Source organism: Haliotis rubra, unplaced genomic scaffold (genome assembly GCF_003918875.1).
Source record: "Haliotis rubra isolate DU_JTF1 unplaced genomic scaffold, ASM391887v1 Scf355, whole genome shotgun sequence".
Taxonomy (NCBI): domain Eukaryota; kingdom Metazoa; phylum Mollusca; class Gastropoda; order Lepetellida; family Haliotidae; genus Haliotis; species Haliotis rubra.
The window spans coordinates 258,145-280,623 of record NW_025767030.1 but is presented as its reverse complement, the minus strand read 5'-3'; the positions used below and the strand labels follow the sequence as shown (position 1 = coordinate 280,623).

Genomic DNA, 22,479 nt, shown 5'->3' with positions numbered 1-22,479 from the left:
CAGAGCTCGTGAATAAGTGTGACAGGGTTAATGTGTGTATAATGATGACGGGATTCGTGTGTGTATGATAAGTATGACAGAGCTCGTGTATAAGGGTGACAGGGTTAATGTGTTTATGATAAGGCTGATAGGGTTAATGAATGAGTGGGTGTAGTTTTACGCCGCATTCAGCAATATTCCAGCTATATGGCGGCGGTCTGTAAATAATCCGAGTCTGGACCAGACAATCCAGGGATCAACAGCATGAACATCGATCTACGCAATTGGGATACGATGACATGTGTCAACCAAGTCAGCGAGCCTGACCACCCGATCCCGTTGGTCGCCTCTTACGACAAGCATGGGGTACTGAAGATCAATTCTAACTCGGACCTTCACGGGTCGATAGGGCTAATGTGTGTATGATAAGCCTGGCGGGATGAATATGTCTATGATAAAGTGTTCATGTGTCTATTATAAGAATGGCGGGGTTAATGCGTCTATGATAAGGATGGTAGGGTTAATGCGTCAATGATAAGGATGATAGGGTTAATGCGTCTATGATAAGAATGGCAGGGTTAATGCGTCTATGACAAGGAGGGCAGGGTTAATGCGTCAATGATAAGGATGGTTTGGTTAATGTGTCTATGATAAGGATGGTAGGGTTAATGTGTCTATGATAAGGATGGTAGGGTTAATGCGTCAGTGATAAGGATGGCAGGGTTAATGTGTCTATGATAAGGATGGTAGGGTTAATGCGCCTATGATAAGGGTGACAGGGCCAACGTGTCTATAATAAGGATGGTAGGGTTAATGTGTCTATGATAAGGATGATAGGGTTAATGTGTCTATGATAAGGATGGTAGGGTTAATGCGTCTATGATAAGGATGGTAGGGTTAATGCGTCTATGATAAGGATGATAGGGTTAATGTGTCTATGATAAGGATGATAGGGTTATTGCGTTTATGATAAGGATGGTAGGGTTCATGCGTCTACGAGTGAGTGCGTTTAGTTTTATGCCCCACTCAGCAATATTACAGCTATATAGCGGCAGTCTGGACCAGACAATCCAGTGATCAACAGCAACAGCATCGATCTGCGCAATTGGGATACGATGACATGTGGTCAACAAAGTCAGCGAGCCTGACCACCCGATCCCGTTAGTCGCCTCTTACAACAACCACGGGTTACTGGAGATCAATTCTAACCCGGTACTTCTATCATAAGGATTTATGCGTCTATTATAAGGATGGTAGGGTTAATGTGTCTATGATAAGGACACCAGGGTTCGTGTGTATATAGGTACATGTAAGCATGTTCATTTGTACAAAGTGAGTGTTCCACGCTTGTAATGTGATTGATAAGATTCAAGGCGAAACTGAAAAAACATGAATATTTTATTTGACGTGACACTATTGCCCGTGACTTATCAACGAAACGTAACAATGTATATTTGGAAAAGTTGGGTGTAGGTGAAGACGATGCGCCTACGTATGTCCTAGTCACTTTGTGAACGCAGATTACCTGCCACAACAAATAATTTCAACGCCGGCAAGTAAAATTACAAGATGTGATTAACATGGATATATAGAAAGGGAAAGCGGAAGAAGCTGAAAGAAGACTGTGGGCGTACCCTGTTGACTGATAGGGTGTTATATATAACACAAATATGTACAGCTTTGATCATTAACGTCTAGCCTCATAATTAATTAGGAGAATGACCGCAAGAGCCCTTAGGATTTGGTCAGAGCATTTCGGCCTGATATGGCCTACAGCACCATTGTAACAATCTTTTATAACGTATGTTATATTACAGACATATGATGACAGTCCATCTGAGACAATAATTATTCAGATATTACATTTGTACATGATCAATGATGTGCGGTGAGTCTCAGGTCTTGACGAGTAGTCCCATCGTACATTCGGGTCCTCAGTCGCCAGACACTGCGCGGCAGAGACAGAAGGACGTGATTGACACCATTATCTGTAAAATCAAACCAGCAGACGACGACGACGTCGGCCCGGCAGAGTAGGCTCCTCACAGCTACACATACTTATCTGAGCTGCTCCGACACATGCAGATGGACAGCACAATGACCAGCAGCTGAAACACAGAGGAGGACTTGCAAGCAGCGGGACACACGGTTCATACAGGTCGACAAAAGCACTTACATGTATGAACAAATAGTGAACTGTGTCAATATTTTAATGATAGTTTGTTACACAAATTCTTTTATTTGTGGGCCATAAATTCTGCAAAAACCTCGCAGATTTGGTCTGTTTTGATTATGATCAACATTTCATTGAGTGTTTTATGTTTTTTAGTTTTCGAGTTAGATTGCAATTCATCGGTCGGCTTTAGAGGCAAAGGGACTAGCTGCTTGGCTTTGACTTTACACATACACGTACCTCTATCAGGAATATAGTGACACCAACTCCAATAGCTACGTATTTGTAGTGGTCAACGAAGTCCAGCAGACTGGTGTAGCAGCCCTGGAACGAAACCCATATTACATCAGGCTAGATACACTAATGTTAATGTACTCTAAGTACAGACACGTCGTTCGTTTCTTTGTTAACGCCGCACTCTGCAATATTCTAGCTAGCCTAACCGCCCGATAACGTTAAGATTACATGCATTTGTTTTCATTGATTGGCATTCTAGAAGTTGAGGACAATGTTTTATGGATATACAACTCTTTATTCTGTATTTGCGACGTTTGGACATAGCTTGGCTTGACAACAACATTAGAATCTATGTCGAAGCGTCGCCTATACAGAATAAAGAAGGTAAGGTGAGGTAAGGAGGTGAGGTGAAATTTGGCTTAACGTCGTGCTTGAGAATATTTCGCTCATATGACGACGTGCATGCGTGTGTATGTGTATGTGCGGCTGCTTGTACTAGCCCAGACTTAAACTGGTTTTATAGTGCTAGCCCACTGAGATGCCATGCCGCAGTGAAGCATGAATACCCCACTTACACACATTATACTGACTCCGAGCCGACCAGTCCTTGTTGTACCCATTAATGCCGAGCGCCAGGCAGGGACCAACAAGTACCATATTTTAAGGTCTTTTGGTATGACGCGGTCGGGGATCGAACCCGCGACCTTTCGCTCTCCGGGCGGACGCTCTAACCACTACACAACGGAGGCGGACCAGAATAAAGAATAAAGAAGTTGTATATCCATAAAAATTGTGCTCATTCTACATGCATGTGTACATACATGAGGCGTAGGTAAAGTAACATACTCACACTAGTATAGGCATACTCGCTGTCCATGCTGGTGAGGCTCAAACACTTCTGTATGTCTGCATTAGTGAACGTGGTGTTTGAAATATCTTCGTAGTTTGTCTTCTTACAGCAGGCCACGGGGATTTTCTTTTGGGTATTACGCGGGTCCCAGTTTGTGTGAATATCGAGGTCCTGGAAGTCCGTGTAGTTGTCGACGCCGCAACATTGGAACTGGATGGACACAACGAGTTGTCTGTTATTGGTCTATAAGTCTAGTGTGTGCACTCTGTATGTCATGTGTATGTCTAACGCCATCAGGGTAAGGCCGTAAGCAGTGTGCGAAATAGCCACTGGCCCGCTAGCCTTTGGCTAGTAAAACTCCAGTCGACTGGCTGGTGAATTCTCATGGGGGTCATATGGTAAATATATCACACTCTCCGACTTGTTAAGTTATAATACACTTTTTAATGATGAAACCCGTGTCTACATTCAAATTTCGGGCTAGTGAATTATTTGTGGGCTAGTAACCGACTGGCTAGAAAAAGTTGGAAACAAATATTGCGTCTCCTATCTTCGATCACGCCAGAACGACTGGCACGTGGACAAATCACAATAATAATCATTATCAAAATAAGATGTCATACCAAAGGGCAGCGTAGCTGTGGCCTTTATTGCGTGTAGGCAACATTGAACATATCTTTGACAAGAAATTTAGCGAGGATTTTTGGGATAATGGTTCCCGTAACTATGGTCGTGAAGAGTGTTATATATAATGCTCTGCGAAAATATAACCACACTGTTAGTCGGATGTTCCCCAAAACTACCACGTTAAAGACAAATTACAGCACTAGGGGGGTGGGGGTGGGGATGGTGGTTGGTTCAATGAAGACAACCAATGTTCCAGGAACGTAATCACGCCGGTCTCTCCTGATATACGTCGGATCCTCCCGATAGGCGCCATGCATAGACCACCAGACGTTGTAGCCAACATAATTGTTACGGACGCTATGACAACACACCTGTATGCAGCTCTGGATAACTGGGATCACTTTAACCGGATCCTGCTGCTTAACGGGGAACAAGGTGTTACATAACACAAAGGGCGTCAGCAATATTCAGATGCAGTCTACTTACGGTGGAAAAGATGGCGTCAAAGGATTTATCTTTAGCATTCTTTTGGGCAACGGAAGTCGTGGTATCCTTTCAGCGCACCTCTTAAGCCTGTTTCCATGACATTCTTTGCCTAGAAACACAAGCAACTGGTGAGTAGTGTGCAGAAGGGCGCTGGTATTGTATACTTCAAGGTATTACAGGTAATTGTATACTTCAAGGTATTACAGGTAATTGTATACTTCAAGGTATTACAGGTAATTGTATACTTCAAGGTATTACAGGTAATTGTATACTTCAAGGTATTACAGGTAATTGTATACTTCAAGGTATTACAGGTAATTGTATACTTCAAGGTATTACAGGTAATTGTATACTTCAAGGTATTACAGGTAATTGTATACTTCAAGGTATTACAGGTAATGTAGGAACAAGAAATACATTCAGTTTTGGTCTGTGAGTCTGAGTGCAACTAGTAACTCGTCTACTACGTGTACGTTATTACCACCTCTGGCTTGAAGAGGATGGGTTGCGACAGCTGGACTCAAGACAATATACAGTGCAGAAGATCACAAGGCCAAGTTAAGGGCCTGCAATAGACCGGCGGGGACACCAGAAATGGGCTTAACACAGGAACAGTACCGAGGAACAGTACCGAGGAACGCTTTAACCACTAGGCTACCCCACCGCCCCCAGTACCGAGGAACAGTACCGGGCACGCTATGCCGAGTGTCAATAACATCATCGAAAGATTAAGCATCAATAAACGAGATATTAATCCATTTGCAAAAGCTGGGTTTCGCCAGTAAAGAAATGGTGATTTGTAAAATTGTTATCATTGCATCAATTCTTCACTTTTGAACACAATTCTTATGGCTTTTGTAGAATCATACATGATAATGATATGTACAAACGCGATTCCATAAGTTCGGACACGAGTAAACAATTCGTCACATATTCACACTGCACGTAGGGGGGAGTGAATTCAAACAGAGCAAATCAAAGACATGCTGCTATTGTTAAAGGATCTTTGTTGACGCCAAACCTGCTAAAAGGTATGCTGCGCTTGACTGAATATAAGCGACTGCGTGCAATTATGCCTGAAACCAGAGTTGTTGCTGGGCGTTTTGTTGTTCATAGAAACATCATACAGCCACTCAGGGTCGGTAGCACCAGACTGGCAATACCAGGGACCGACCACGTTCCGGACGTCCACGAGTAACATCTGACCACCACGTCCTGCTGCCACGTCATCTACATGCACGCACGACATGGTGAAGACAGCATACATGTTAACAGAGTCCGCTTCACAAATGAGCCCATGTTTGAACTTGACAGCATGGCCAGTCTGTCATACAGACCCTGAAGCAAATATATCCAAGAAAGCCCACGCAAGTCTAGAAAATGTGGCAAGTCTAGAAAATGTTGCTGAAAATGAAGAAAGTCTCAGGGATCCTTTTCATTATATTATATTTTTTTACTATGAACTTTGCTTTTTTCTGTAAAATATGTTCTTTTCAGAGACTAGCTGTTAGTCTACAGCATTGCTTGCCGTCAGTGTTTTGTTGACGTCAGATGGAACATGAAGTTGACGGCTGTTTTGTTAACGTACTGCGGGCAGTGTTAGGAGCCTCTTCTGGTCAGATGGAACATGACGTTGACGGCTGTTTTGTTAACGTACTGCGGGCAGTGTTGGGAGCCTCTTCTGGTCAGATGGAACATGACGTTGACGGCTGTTTTGTTAACGTACTGCGGGCAGTGTTGGGAGCCTCTTCTGGTCAGATTGAAAGGTAAGTTATCTCCATGTTCTCCGTTCCTTCAGACCCATGCGCGTACCATCGCTCTAGAGCAGATCTGTCGCCCATCCGACATATGTATAATGACATAAAACACCATTTATACCAACTTTTAAATCAACTAGGGACATAGTTTCAGCTGCGATGGGTCTCGGTCCTGATCTGGCCAGACCTACCACAAGCCATCAATCTTTGGGTCCTCTGTGAGGCGCCGTTGCTTGTGTCACTGCTGGCGGTGGTCACCCAGTAGAGATAACCCACCTTGAGACCTGGATGGCCATCACAGGGGGCAATGCAGCATGCAGTCATGCTTCCTGGACATCAACATATTGTTCCGTAGCAAACTCTTTGCGTGTATTCATCCTATTCCATGTTATTCAATAAGGGCGATACCTACCACGTGTACTAGCACACGTGTCACAGCACGTTCCACACACCTGAAGACAACTCGTTTCAAACACTACTTAAGTTGACAGCTGCTCGACAGACATTGTATACTTCATGGTGTTACTAAAACAGTGTTGTCAACTGATGAAAGAGGATCAGCATGGAAATATATGTCCTTGCTGAAAATTTGGAAATGTCACCAACTGAAATTTAACGAATTAAAATTACAGCCTTATCATCGCGGAGTGTAAATTACTGTGTTGATCGGAAAAGACTGTCTGTCGTTCCATAACACACTGTAAACACACTGTAAACACACTGTAAACACACAGAATACATACCTCACTCCCCTTGGCCAGGACGACGGCCACAGCGATGATCTCCGACAGCAGGATCACACCGACAATGACGCCATACTGTAACATAGTACTATACATGTATATCACATCGACAATGAAGCCATACTGTAACACAGTACTATACATGTATATCACATCGACAATGACGCCATACTGTAACACAGTACTATACATGTATATTACACCGACAATGACGCCATACTGTAACAGTACTATACATGTATATTATACCGACAATGAAGCCATACTGTAACAGTACTATACATGTATATTATACCGACAATGACGCCATACTGTAACAGTACTATACATGTATATTACACCGACAATGAAGCCATACTGTAACACAGTACTATACATGTATATCACACCGACAATGAAGCCATACTGTAACAGTACTATACATGTATATTACACCGACAATGAAGCCATACTATAACACAGTACTACACATGTATATTACACCGACAATGAAGCCATACTGTAACACAGTACTATACATGTATATTACACCGACAATGAAGCCACTGTAACAGTACTACACATGTATATTACACCGACAATGACGCCATACTGTAAACAGTACTATACATGTATATTACACCGACAATGAAGCCATACTGTAAACAGTACTATACATGTATATTACACCGACAATGAAGCCATACTGTAACAGTACTGTATATACATGTATATTAACACCGACAATGACCGACAATGACGCCATACTGTAACAGAGTACTATACATGTATATTACACCGACAATGAAGCCATACTGTATATTATATTCCACAAGCCATACTGTAACAGTACTATACATGTATATTACACCGACAATGAAGCCATACTGTAACCCAGTACTATACATGTATATTACACCGACAATGAAGCCATACTGTAAACAGTACTACACATGTATATTATACCGACAATGAAGCCATACTGTAACACAGTACTATACATGTATATTACACCGACAATGAAGCCATACTGTAACAGTACTATACATGTATATTACACCGACAATGAAGCCATACTGTAACACAGTACTATACATGTATATTACACCGACAATGACGCCATACTGTAACACAGTACTATACATGTATATTACACCGACAATGAAGCCATACTGTAACACAGTACTATACATGTATATCACACCGACAATGACGCCATACTGTAACCAGAGACCATATAATCTGCTGTAACATAGTACTACACATACATATTACACCGACGACACCATACTGTAACATAGTACTATACATATATACAACAACAAATTACATGTATCAACTCACAATGCCGAGCAGCACCCGCCACTGACAGCAGGCTCCCAGACAGCCGAGTCCAGCGATCAGAAGGATGACGCAGCCGAAGGCAATGACGATCAGTCCGAAAGTCTCGCCAGCATACTTCAGGTTGAAGTCCACCTTATCACCGTTGTCCACCAAAGCATCTTTGAACTCGTCAAAGCCAACTTTGAAAACGATCCCAGCAATCAGGATGGCCAGCCCAAAGATCTAGAGAGGCAGGACAGTTAGAGGCATATGCTTGCGTGTAGTAGGCATTGTACGTAACGGCTATAGTGAAACACTGCCTCTCCACAGTTGGTGGTCCTTGTCGTACTACATGTATATATGCACACAGCTAAGAACGCCACTATTGTTTGGGATTTTCACATCACATCACATCACGCTCAACACAACACTAATGACGCGGCTCTCAAAGACAACATGCGCATACCATTATCATAGCACTAAACAAACCGCATTACCATGGCAACATGACAGCACGGCTGTCAAAGATACGACATTTGACTTAAAACGGATTAATTTGGCGTATATATTCCCTCTGACTCAAATTATCGGCAAGAAAGGCCTCGGCTTGATGAAATATATTGGTACCTGCTTTTAGCAGAACATACACCCTTCTCCAACAGTGAGAAAACGCGTGTCCCGCCCATTCTGCGCTACCCGTCATAACAAACACGCCTGCAGTTCACCTTTCCTCCACTTGTCTACGTTAAAACATGGAGCCTGCTGTAACAGAGGCCTTGAATTCCGTAACAGTGACGTAACAATAAACAAACAACTTATGTGGTTAGGTGGACAAGGTCGTGAGATTGTGGACAGACTGTGGTGTACTTTGATACCAGCTAATTTAAGAAAGACCTGTGATAAGGTACTTTGTCTATAAACTGACCCGACCTGAACGTATAGAGTGTATCACTGTGTGTCGCTCATGTAGGTTGTACAGTAGTGTGCCATAAACAACTCTTTCGTGTAATTATGTGATGTGTCCCGTGTTGGACATATTAGGTACTGGGTGATAGGCAGTTGCGTGTGGACATAACAGATACAGGCTGATGGACAGTGGGGTGTGGACATAACAGATACAGGCTGATGGGCAGTGGGGTGTGGACATAACAGATACAGGCTGATGGACAGTGACGTGTGGACATAACAGAAACAGGCTGATGGACAGGCTGATGGGCAGTGAGGTGTGGACATAACAGAAACAGGCTGATGGACAGTGAGGTGTGGACATAACAGAAACAGGCTGATGGACAGTGAGGTGTGGACATAACAGATACAGGCTGATGGACAGTGGGGTGTGGACATAACAGATACAGGCTGATGGACAGTGGGGTGTGGACATAACAGATACAGGCTGATGGGCAGTGAGGTGTGGACATAACAGATACAGGCTGATGGACAGTGAGGTGTGGACATAACAGATACAGGCTGATGTGAGGTGTGGACATAAGTGAGGCTGTGGACAACAGATACAGGCTGATGGACAGTGAGGTGTGGACATAACAGATACAGGCTGATGGACAGTGAGGTGTGGACATAACAGATACAGGCTGATGGACAGTGAGGTGTGGACATATAACAGATACAGGCTGATGGGCAGTGGGGTGTGGACATAACAGATACAGGCTGATGGGCAGTGAGGTGTGGACATAACAGATACAGGCTGATGGGCAGTGGGTGTGGACATAACAGATACAGGCTGATGGACAGTGAGGTGTGGACATAACAGATACAGGCTGATGGGCAGGTTTGGTGATACAGGGTGTGAGGTGTGGACATAACAGATACAGGCTGATGGGCAGTGGGGTGTGGACATAACAGAAACAGGCTGATGGACAGTGAGGTGTGGACATAACAGATACAGGCTGATGGGCAGTGGGGTGTGGACATACAGAATACAGGTTGATGGACAGTGGGAGGTGTGGACATAACAGATACAGGCTGATGGGACAGTGGGGTGTGGACATAACAGAAACAGGCTGATGGGCAGTGGGTGTGGACATAACAGACAGGCTGACAGGCTGATGGGCAGTGGGTGTGGACATAACAGATACAGGCTGATGGGCGGTGGGGTGTGGACATAACAGATACAGGCTGATGGACAGTGAGGTGTGGACATAACAGATACAGGTTGATGGACAGTGAGGTGTGGACATAACAGATACAGGTTGATGGACACTGAGGTGTGGACATAACAGATACAGGCTGATGGGCAGTGGGGTGTGGACATAACAGAAACAGGTTGATGGGCAGTGAGGTGTGGACATAACAGAAACAGGCTGATCGACGGTAACAGATACAGGCTGATGGACAGTGGGGTGTGGACATAACAGATACAGGCTGATGGGCAGTGAGGTGTGGACATAACAGATACAGGGATGGACGGTGATGGACACCAGCAGATACAGGCTGATGGGCGGTGGGGTGTGGACATAACAGATACAGGCTGATGGACAGTGAGGTGTGGACACAACAGATACAGGCTGATGGACGGTGAGGTGTGGACATAACAGATACAGGCTGATGGACAGTGAGGTGTGGACATAACAGATACAGGTTGATGGACGGTGAGGTGTGGACGGATAACAGAATACAGGCTGATGGACGGTGGGGTGTGGACATAACAGATACAGGCTGATGGACAGTGGGAGTGTGGACATAACAGAAACAGGCTGATGGACGGTGAGATGTGGACATAAAAAAAACAGGCTGATGGACAGTGAGGTGTGGACATAACAGATACAGGCTGATGGGCAGTGAGGTGTGGACATAACAGATACAGGCTGATGGGCAGTGGGGTGTGGACATAACAGAAACAGGCTGATAGTCAGTGAGGTGTGGACATAACAGAAACAGGCTGATGGGCAGTGGGGTGTGGACATAACAGAAACAGGCTGATGGGCAGTGGGTGTGGACATAACAGATACAGGCTGATGGACAGTGAGGTGTGGACATAACAGATACAGGCTGATGGACAGTGAGGTGTGGACATAACAGAAACAGGTTGATGGACAGTGAGGTGTGGACATAACAAAAACAGGCTGATGGGCAGTGGGGTGTGGACATAACAGATACAGGCTGATGGGCAGTGGGGTGTGGACATAACAGATACAGGCTGATGGACGGTGAGGTGTGGGACATGCAGAAACAGGCTGATAGGCAGTGGGGTGTGGACATAACAGATACAGGTTGATGGACGGTGAGGTGTGGACATAACAGATACAGGCTGATGGGCAGTGGGGTGTGGACACAACAGATACAGGCTGATGGGCGGTGGGTCGTGGACATGGATACAGGCTGATGGACAGTGGGGTGTGGACACTAACAGATACAGGCTGATGGGCAGTGAGGTGTGGACACGCAACAGATACAGGCTGATGGACAGTGAGGTGTGGACGCTACAGATACAGGTTGATGGGCAGTGGGGTGTGAATACAGGCTGATGGACAGTGAAGTGTGGACATAACAGATACAGGCTGATGGGCAGTGAGGTGTGGACATAACAGATACAGGCTGATGGACGGTGAGGTGTGGACACGCAACAGATACAGGCTGATGGGCAGTGAGAGGTGTGGACATAACAGATACAGGCTGATGGGCAGTGGGGTGTGGACATAACAGAAACAGGCTGATCGACAGTGGGGTGTGGACATATCAGAAACAGGCTGATGGACAGTGGGGTGTGGACATAACAGATACAGGCTGATAGGCAGTGGGGTGTGGACACTAACAGATACAGGCTGATGGACGGTGAGGTGTGGACACTGGAACAGATATAGGTTGATGGGCAGTGAGGTGTGGACACTTAACAGATACAGGTTGATGAACACTGAAGGTGTGGACACCAACAGATACAGGCTGATAGGCAGTGGGGTGTGGACACTAACAGAAACAGGTTGATAAGGCAGTGAGGTGTGGACATAGCTGCAGAAACAGGCTGATCGACAGTGAGGTGTGGACATATCAGAAACAGGCTGATGGACAGTGGGGTGTGGACATAGCAGATACAGGCTGATGGGCGAGTGAGGTTTTAAGACACTAACAGATACAGGTTGATGGACGCAGTGAGGTGTGAGACGCAACAGATACAGACTGATGAGCAGTGGGGGTGTGGACATAACAGAAACAGGCTGATGGACGGTGAGGTGTGGACACATAACAGATACAGGTTGATGGGCAGTGAGGTGTGGACATAACAGATACAGGAGGCTGATGTGGCGGTGGGGTGTGGACATAACAGAAACAGGCTGATAGTCAGTGAGGTGTGCACATAGCAGAAACAGGCTGATGGGCAGTGGGGGTGTGGACATAACAGAAACAGGCTGATGGGCAGAGGGGTGTGGACATAACAGATAGAGAGGCTGATGGACGGTGAGGTGTGAACATAACAGATACAGGCTGATGGACGGTGAGGTGTGGACATAACAGAAACAGGTTGATGGACGAAGTGAGGTTTGGACATAAAAAACAGGCTGATGGGCAGTGAGGTGTGGACACTAACAGATACAGAACTGACGGGCAGTGGGGTGTGGACATAACAGATACAGGCTGATGGACGGTGAGGTGTGGACATAACAGAAACAGGCTGATGGGCAGTGGGGTGTGGACATAGCAGATACAGGCTGATGGACAGTGAGGTGTGGACATAACGGAGAATACAGGTTGATGGGCAGTGGGGTGTGGACACTGCTAACAGATACAGGCTGATGGGCAGTGGGTCGTGGACACGCCAACGAATACAGGCTGATGGACGGTGGGGTGGACACTTAACAGAAACAGGCTGATGGGCAGTGGGGTGTGGACATAACGGAGATACAGGCTGATGGACGGTGTGAGGTGTGGACATAACAGGTACAGGTTGATGGGCAGTGAGGTGTGGACATAACAGATACAGGCTGATGGACGGTGAAGGTGTGGTTATAACAGATACAGGCTGATGGGCGGTGAGGTGTGGACATAGCAGGGAAACAGGCTGATGGGCAGTGGGGTGTGGACATATGCAGATACAGGCTGATGGACAGTGAGGTGTGGACACATAACAGATACAGGCTGATGGGCGGTGAGGTGTGGACATAACAGATATACAGGTTGATGGACACTGAGAGGGTGTGGACATAACAGAAACAGGCTGATGGGCGGTGGGGTGTGGACTATAACAGAAACAGGTTGATGGGCAGGTGAGGTGGTGGACATAACAGAAACAGGCTGGATCGACAGTGAGGTGTGGACATATCAGAAACGAGGCTGATGGACGGTGGGGGTGTGGACATAACAGATAGAGCTGATGGACGGCAGTGAGGTTTTGGACATAGCACAGATACACAGGTTGATGGACAGTGAGGTGTGGACGCCAACAGATACAGGCTGATGGGCAGTGGGGGTGTGGACATAACAGAAACAGACTGATGGACAGTGAGATGTGGACAACAACAGATACAGGCTGATGGACAGTGAGGTGTGGACATAACTGGAGATACAGGTTGATGGACAGTGAGGTGTGGACATAACAGATACAGGTTGATGGACACTGAGGTGTGGACATAACAGATACAGGTTGATGGGCAGTGACGTATGTGGACACCAACAGAAACAGGTATTGATAAGGCAGTGAGGTGTGGACACAACAGAAACAGGCTGATCGACAGTGAGGTGTGGACATATCAGAAACAGGCTGATGGACGGTGAGGTGTGGACATAACAGATACAGGTTGATGGGCAGTGGGGTGTGGACATAACAGATACAGGCTGATGGGCAGTGGGTCGTGGACACTTAACAGATATGATACAGGCTGATGGACGCAAAGTGGGGTGTGGACATAAATACAGAAACAGGCTGATGGGCAGTGGGGTGTGGACATAACAGATACAGGCTGGTGGACGGTGAGGTTGTGGACACTATAACAGATAATAGGTTGATGGGCGGTGAGGTGTGGACATAACAGATACACAGGCTGATGGACGAGTGAGGTGTGGACATAACAGATACAGGCTGATGGGCGGTGAGGTGTGGACATAGCAGAAACAGGCTGATAGGCGGTGGGGAGTGGATAACAGATACAGGCTGATGGACGAGTGAGGTGTGGACATAACAGATACAGGCTGATGGGCGGTGAGGTGTGGACATAACAGATACAGGTTGATGGACTGAGGTGTGGACACTGGCAGAAACAGGCTGATGGGCGGTGGGGTGTGGACATAACAGAAACAGGCTGATGGGCAGTGAGGGTGTGGACATAACAGAAACAGGCTGATCGACAGTGAGGTGTGGACATATCAGAAACAGGCTGATGGACGGTGGGGTGTGGACATAACAGATACAGGCTGATGGGCGGTGAGGTTTTGGACATAACAGAATACAGGTTGATGGACGTTGAGGTGTGGACATAACAGATACAGGCTGATGGGCGGTGGGGTGTGGACATAACAGAAACAGACTGATGGACGGTGAGATGTGGACATAACAGATACAGGCTGATGGACGGTGAGGTGTGGACACAACAGAGTACAGGTTGATGGACGGTGAGGTGTGGACGTAACAGATACACAGGTTGATGGACACTGAGGTGTGGACATAACAGATACAGGTTGATGGGCGGTGACGTTGTGGACATAACAGAAACAGGTTGATGGGCAGTGAGGTGTGGACATAACAGAAACAGGCTGATCGACAGTGAGGTCGGTGGACATATCAGAAACAGGCTGATGGACGGTGGGGTGTGGACATAACAGACACAGGCTGATGGGCGGTGAGGTTTGGACATAACAGATACAGGTTGATGGACGGTGAGAGTGTGGACATAACACAGATACAGGCTGATGGGCGGTGGGGTGTGGACATGCTAGTAACAGAAACAGGCTGATGGACGGTCAGATGTGGACACAACAGATACAGGCTGATGGACGGTGGGGTGTGTACACATGCACAGATACAGGTTGATGGACAGTGAGGTGTGGACATAACAGATACAGGTTGATGGACGGTGAGGTGTGGACATAACGAGATACAGGTTGATGGACAGTGAGGTGTGGACGCACAACAGATACAGGTTGATGAGCGGTGACGTTGTGGACATAACAGAAACAGGCTGATGGACAGTGGGATGTGGACATAACAGATACAGGTTGATGGGCAGTGAGGTGTGGACATAACAGAAACAGGCTGATCGAGACAGAGTGAGGTGTGGAGATATCAGATACAGGTTGATGGACAGTGAGGGTGTGGACACATAACAGATACAGGCTGATGGGCAGTTAGGTTTGGACATAACAGATACAGGTTGATGAACAGTGAGGTGTGGACATAACAGATACAGGCTGATGGGCGAGTGGGGTGTGGACACAACAGACAAGCTGATGGACAGTAAGTGTGGACCCCTGCATAACAAACATAGCTGATGAACAGTGAGGTGTGGACCTGCAACAGATACAGGTTGATGGACAGTGAAGAGGTGTGGACATAACAGATACAGGTTGATGGACAGTGAGGTGTGGACACTGTATGCTGAGATACATGCTGATGGACGGTGAGGTGTGGACATAACAGATACAGGCTGATGGGCAGTGGGGTGTGGACATAACAGAAACAGGCTGATGGACAGTGAGATGTGGACATAAAAAAACAGGCTGATGGACAGTGAGGTGTGGACATAACAGATACAGGTTGATGGGCAGTGAGGTGTGGACATAACAGATACAGGCTGATGGGCAGTGGGGTGTGGATATAACAGAAACAGGCTGATAGTCAGTGAGGTGTGCACATAACAGAAACAGGCTGATGGGCAGTGGGGTGTGGACATAACAGAAACAGGCTGATGGGCAGAGGGGTGTGGACATAACAGATAGAGGCTGATGGACAGTGAGGTGTGAACATAACAGATACAGGCTGATGGACAGTGAGGTGTGGACATAACAGAAACAGGTTGATGGACAGTGAGGTTTGGACATAAAAAAAACAGGCTGATGGGCAGTGAGGTGTGGACATAACAGATACAGACTGACGGGCAGTGGGGTGTGGACATAACAGATACAGGCTGATGGACAGTGAGGTGTGGACATAACAGAAACAGGCTGATGGGCAGTGGGGTGTGGACATAACAGATACAGGCTGATGGACAGTGAGGTGTGGACATAACAGATACAGGTTGATGGGCAGTGGGGTGTGGACACTAACAGATACAGGCTGATAAGGCGGTGGGTGCGTGGACACAACAGATACAGGCTGATGGACGGTAAGGGTGTGGACATAACAGAAACAGGCTGATGGGCAGTGGGGTGTGGACGCTTACAGATACAGGCTGATGGACAGTGAGGTGTGGACATAACAGATACAGGAGTTGATGCAGGCAGTGAGGTGTGGACATAACAGATACAGGCTGATGGACGGTGAGGGTGTGGACATAACAGATACAGGCTGATGGGCAGTGAGGTGTGGACATAACAGAAACAGGCTGATGGGCAGTGGGGTGTGGACATAACAGATACAGGCTGATGGACAGTGAGGAATTGTGGACATAACAGAATACAGGCTGATGGACGGTGAGGTGTGGACATAACAGATACAGGTTGATGGACACTGAGGGTGTGGACATAACAGATACAGGCTGATGGGCAGAAGTGGGGTGTGGACATAACAGAAGCAGGTTGATGGGCAGTGAGGTGTGGACATAAGCAGAAACAGGCTGATCGACAGTGAGGTGTGGACATATCAAGAAGCAGGCTGATGGACAGTGGGGTGTGGACATATAACAGATACAGGCTGATGGGCAGTGAGGTTTGGACATATGCTAGATACAGGTTGATGGACAGTGAGGTGTGGACATAACAGATACAGGCTGATGGGCAGTGATTGTGGACATAACAGAAACAGGCTGATGGACAGTGAGATGTGGACATAACAGATACAGGCTGATGGACAGTGAGGTGTGGACATAACAGATACAGGCTGATGGACAGTGAGGTGTGGACATAACAGATACAGGCTGATGGACAGTGAGGTGTGGACATAACAGATACAGGCTGATGGACAGTGAGGTGTGGACATAACAGATACAGGCTGATGGGCAGTGGGGTGTGGACATAACAGAAACAGACTGATGGACAGTGAGATGTGGACATAACAGATACAGGCTGATGGACAGTGAGGTGTGGACATAACAGATACAGGTTGATGGACAGTGAGGTGTGGACATAACAGATACAGGTTGATGGACACTGAGGTGTGGACATAACAGATACAGGTTGATGGGCAGTGACGTGTGGACATAACAGAAACAGGTTGATGGGCAGTGAGGTGTGGACATAACAGAAACAGGCTGATCGACAGTGAGGTGTGGACATATCAGAAACAGGCTGATGGACAGTGGGGTGTGGACATAACAGATACAGGCTGATGGGCAGTGAGGTTTGGACATAACAGATACAGGTTGATGGACAGTGAGGTGTGGACATAACAGATACAGGCTGATGGGCAGTGGGGTGTGGACATAACAGAAACAGGCTGATGGACAGTGAGATGTGGACATAACAGATACAGGCTGATGGACAGTGAGGTGTGGACATAACAGATACAGGTTGATGGACAGTCAGGTGTGGACATAACAGATACAGGTTGATGGACAGTGAGGTGTGGACATAACAGATACAGGTTGATGGACAGTGAGGTGTGGACATAACAGATACAGGTTGATGGGCAGTGACGTGTGGACATAACAGAAACAGGCTGATGGACAGTGGGATGTGGACATAACAGATACAGGTTGATGGGCAGTGACAGGGTGTGGACATAACAGATACAGGCTGATGGACGGCAGTGAGGTGTGGACATAACAGATACAGGTTGATGGACAGTATGAGGTGAGGTGTGGACATAACAGATACAGGCTGATGGGCAGTGAGGTGTGGACATAACAGATACAGGCTGATGGACAGTGAGGTGTGGACATAACAGATACAGGCTGATGGGCAGTGGGGTGTGGACATAACAGAAACAGGCTGATGGACAGTGAGGTGTGGACATAACAGATACAGGCTGATGGGCAGTGGGGTGTGGACATAACAGATACAGATTGATGGACAGTGAGGTGTGGACATAACAGATACAGGCTGATGGACAGTGGGGTGTGGACATAACAGAAACAGGCTGATGGACAGTGAGGTGTGGACATAACAGAAACAGGCTGATGGGCAGTGGGGTGTGGACATAACAGAAACAGGCTGATGGGCAGTGGGGTGTGGACATAACAGATACAGGCTGATGGACAGTGAGGTGTGGACATAACAGATACAGGTTGATGGACAGTGAGGTGTGGACATAACAGATACAGGCTGATGGACAGTGAGGTGTGGACATATACAGATACAGGTGGACTGATGGGCAGTGAGGTGTGGACATAACAGATACAGGCTGATGGGCAGTGGGGTGTGGACATAACAGATACAGGCTGATGGACAGTGAGGTGTGGACATATCAGAAACATACAGTGGGGTGTGGACATGATACAGGCTGATGGGTGAGGTGTGGACATAACAGATACAGGTTGATGGACAGTGAGGTGTGGACATAACAGATACAGGCTGATGGGCAGTGGGGTGTGGACATAACAGAAACAGGCTGATGGACAGTGAGGTGTGGACATAACAGATACAGGCTGATGGACAGTGAGGTGTGGACATAACAGATACAGGCTGATGGGCAGTGAGGTGTGGACATAACAGATACAGGCTGATGGACAGTGAGGTGTGGACATAACAGATACAGGCTGATGGACAGTGAGGTGTGGACATAACAGATACAGGCTGATGGGCAGTGAGGTGTGGACATAACAGAAACAGGCTGATGGACAGTGAGATGTGGACATAACAGATACAGGCTGATGGACAGTGAGGTGTGGACATAACAGATACAGGCTGATGGACAGTGAGGTGTGGACATAACAGATACAGGCTGATGGGCAGTGAGGTGTGGACATAACAGATACAGGTTGATGGGCAGTGAGGTGTGGACATAACAGATACAGGCTGATCGACAGTGAGGTGTGGACATAACAGAAACAGGCTGATGGACAGTGGGTGTGGACATAACAGATACAGGCTGATGGGCAGTGGGGTGTGGACATAACAGATACAGGTTGATGGACAGTGAGGTGTGGACATAACAGATACAGGCTGATGGGCAGTGGGGTGTGGACATAACAGATACAGGCTGATGGGCAGTGAGGTGTGGACATAACAGATACAGGCTGATGGGCAGTGGGGTGTGGACATAACAGAAACAGGCTGATGGGCAGTGGGGTGTGGACATAACAGATACAGGCTGATGGACAGTGAGGTGTGGACATAACAGATACAGGCTGATGGACAGTGAGGTGTGGACATAACAGAAACAGGTTGATGGACAGTGAGGTGTGGACATAACAGATACAGGTTGATGGACAGTGAGGTGTGGACATAACAGATACAGGCTGATGGACAGTGAGGTGTGGACATATCAGATACAGGCTGATGGACAGTGAGGTGTGGACATAACAGATACAGGCTGATGGACAGTGAGGTGTGGACATAACAGATACAGGCTGATGGGCAGTGGGGTGTGGACATAACAGAAACAGGCTGATGGACAGTGAGGTGTGGACATAACAGATACAGGCTGATGGGCAGTGGGGTGTGGACATAACAGATACAGGTTGATGGGCAGTGAGGTGTGGACATAACAGATACAGGCTGATGGACAGTGAGGTGTGGACATAACAGATACAGGCTGATGGACAGTGAGGTGTGGGTAGCACTCACCATAAAGATGACATTTATGATTATAAGGAAGATCTTCGAACAGCCGCCTTCCATTGTGTTTGATATCCCTTGTACCGACCCTGAAACACAGTATGATTGTGTTTGATATCCCTTGTACCGACCCTGAAACACAGTATGATTGTGTTTAACAAGCTGGAGATGGAGACTCTATCGGTGGAGTCGGCTGTGTCGCAACCCTGACGCACGTACATTGGTTCCACGGACTGCACGGATTGCGTGATGTCGTCAGTCAAACATCTCTCGCTCTGCCACGTCGGCTGTTGAGATTTGTAGTAAGGAACTAAAGATTACTTTGTACCCTGTTATACCCGGACACATAGCAAATGAAGGCAAATCACTGAGATTTTGTTTCATGACCGATCCTCTGTAACAGCCACACTCACAGACACAGACACAGACACAGAACTACATCGTGTAATCACAGAGGTAACAACTTACAACAACCAATATAGATCCTGGACATTAGCCGTTCAATATACTCTCTCTGTTAAAGTTTTTACTCTTTCTTACCTTCTCACGAACGCTAAACACATAATAAAATTAACATGTAACCATTTCATGACAATACACTACTTAAAAGTATGGCGGAAATTGTTAAACTTACAGGTGATCCGTATTCCACTCGATATCAAGTCAGAAATGGCGTTTAAGTAGTGAGCGCATTTGTCTGATCACGAGAACCTACGTCACAGCAACTTATCAGGTGTCGGAATGTTGACATAACCATCATCGGGGCCACGTTGTCTGTAGGTAAGGACCCTATCGAGCATAGATACATTGTTTGGGAAAACAGTGAGAGAATGATACTGAGTCACTATCTACTGACTGGTGATCATGACTGATGTTGTGAAATACGGTCCCGTCTGTAGCGTGTATGGTGATACACGTTTGTGGGTGTTGAAGTGAGCTTTGTGTATAGTAACACCTTCATGTCACTTCTCTACAAGTGAAAGTGATACCCACGTCCAAAGTCTGGCTTATTTGATAACAAGATTGTTTTGCCTCGACCAACATGATGTCGGATGCATTAGTGGTTAGTGAATATACGTGTTGTTCTCTCCAGCGTGGTGATTGTGACCCGTGAAGATACGGGTTAGTCTTGGTCTTCAGTAATCCATGCTTGTCGTAAGAGGCGACCAACGGGATCGGGTGGTCAGACTCGCTGACTTGGTTGACACATGTCATCGTATCCCAGTTGCGTAGATCGATGTTCATACTGTTGATCCCTGGATTGTCTGGTCCAGACTCGGATTATTTACAGACCGCCGCCATATAGCTGGAATATTGTTGAAACCAACGAAACACCATACTCACTCACTCACTGGTGATTGTTTCAACGAATATACTGTATTGTTCTGACCTGTTTGCTATTTGGTGTGGTGGTGATGTGCTAATGAACATACTTTACTGTTGTGACAACAAGGGGGTGCATCAGTGACAGTAAAATGCCTCAATTACGTACCTGATGGACTCGGTATATATTCAGTATATTAGACAGTAGGGGTGGGCGATAATATCGGTTAACCGGTATATTGCAAATCGAACTTCACAATACGATATATTACGGTACATTTTTAGCGAAACGGTTCACCCGATACGATCGGCAGTTGCCGTGACCATGATCGGTAATTTTCGTGATGATGTATTTCCTTTATATTTATGATACAATAATAGTTTTGAGAATGTTTTTTGGTCATATAATTGCGCATTTGCGTGACTTTTAAACCATATGAATAAAAAGCAAATAGATTCGTACCGGCACTCATTTATAAACAAACCAAAACGGCGGACGCCGCTGCAGACGCTTTTTCTCGAGTTCCAAACTTTAGAGTGAAGTCTTTAATTTGGAAACATTTTCAACTGATCTCTTGTACAATCTCATCTGAGTCCTGACAGTGGCCAGTGGCATTGTTTCAAAATAAAGGAAACTATAATTTCATTGCCTTAACCCATGTGTTACACTTTCACAATATATTGCAATACATATCCAATACGCCAACACATATCAGAATATCACAATTTTGGCAATACCTAACTCTATTAGACAGTCACTTTGATAATGAAAACATGTATGTCAGCACTCTCTCTCTCCGAAAGATTTGGGATTTGGGACCACACCTTCTCAGTACAAAGGAAGTCCGACAACTGGTAGTCTAGCTCATGTGCACCGTGTACGTCTCTGGCAAGTGCCTCTTTGGCTGAACGCAATTCCATGATAGCGTGCGGAACTGGTCGGTCTTGCTTTAAACTAAAGGAGGAATGCTCTTAGACTGAGAGCGGTACATTGCATAGTTCCTCAACTGCTTGTAACACATTTGGCAATAAAATCGCCCCAATATTGATGTATGGCTCGGAAATATGGGGTACTAAATAGCATGACACAATTGAAAAGATACAAGCATGCTATTTTAAATCTTTTCTTGGTGTGGTTAAATCTCGCAGCAAACAAAACTATTCTGGGTGAAACTGCACGTCATT

At 46.3% G+C, this 22,479-nt stretch overlaps 1 protein-coding gene across 2 annotated transcripts; it reads right to left on the bottom strand.

Annotated features, from left to right (window-relative positions):
• Positions 1–1,362: 1,362 nt before the first annotated feature.
• On the bottom strand, positions 1,363–20,706 carry LOC124285230 (CD82 antigen-like). Of its 2 annotated transcripts, XM_046721432.1 has the most exons (8): positions 20,606–20,681; positions 19,981–20,060; positions 8,176–8,397; positions 6,853–6,927; positions 4,353–4,461; positions 3,240–3,449; positions 2,393–2,476; positions 1,363–2,087 (listed from the first exon to the last, which is right to left on the bottom strand). In XM_046721432.1, the coding sequence occupies exons 2-5, from the start codon at positions 20,032–20,034 to the stop codon at positions 4,384–4,386; spliced, it is 429 nt and encodes a 142-aa protein (XP_046577388.1). In that variant the 5' UTR covers positions 20,035–20,060; positions 20,606–20,681; the 3' UTR covers positions 1,363–2,087; positions 2,393–2,476; positions 3,240–3,449; positions 4,353–4,383. The 2 variants fall into 2 exon arrangements, with proteins under 2 accessions (XP_046577388.1, XP_046577387.1); XM_046721431.1 differs by lacking the exons at positions 1,363–2,087; positions 2,393–2,476; positions 3,240–3,449; positions 4,353–4,461; positions 6,853–6,927 and adding an exon at positions 7,812–8,051 and having other exon boundaries at positions 20,606–20,706.
• Positions 20,707–22,479: the final 1,773 nt, after the last annotated feature.

What these genes read in the sequence shown, in the direction of transcription:
- LOC124285230 (XM_046721431.1), bottom strand. Translation starts at nt 20,034, where the DNA reads ATGGAAGGCGGCTGTTCGAAGATCTTCCTTATAATCATAAATGTCATC. An exon ending in TCATAAATGTCATCTTTATG is followed by an intron (nt 8,398 to 19,980) that starts GTGAGTGCTACC and finishes CTGCCTCTCTAG; the next exon opens with ATCTTTGGGCTGGCCATCCT. An exon ending in GGCGGGTGCTGCTCGGCATT is followed by an intron (nt 8,052 to 8,175) that starts GTGAGTTGATAC and finishes CTCTGGTTACAG; the next exon opens with TATGGCGTCATTGTCGGTGT.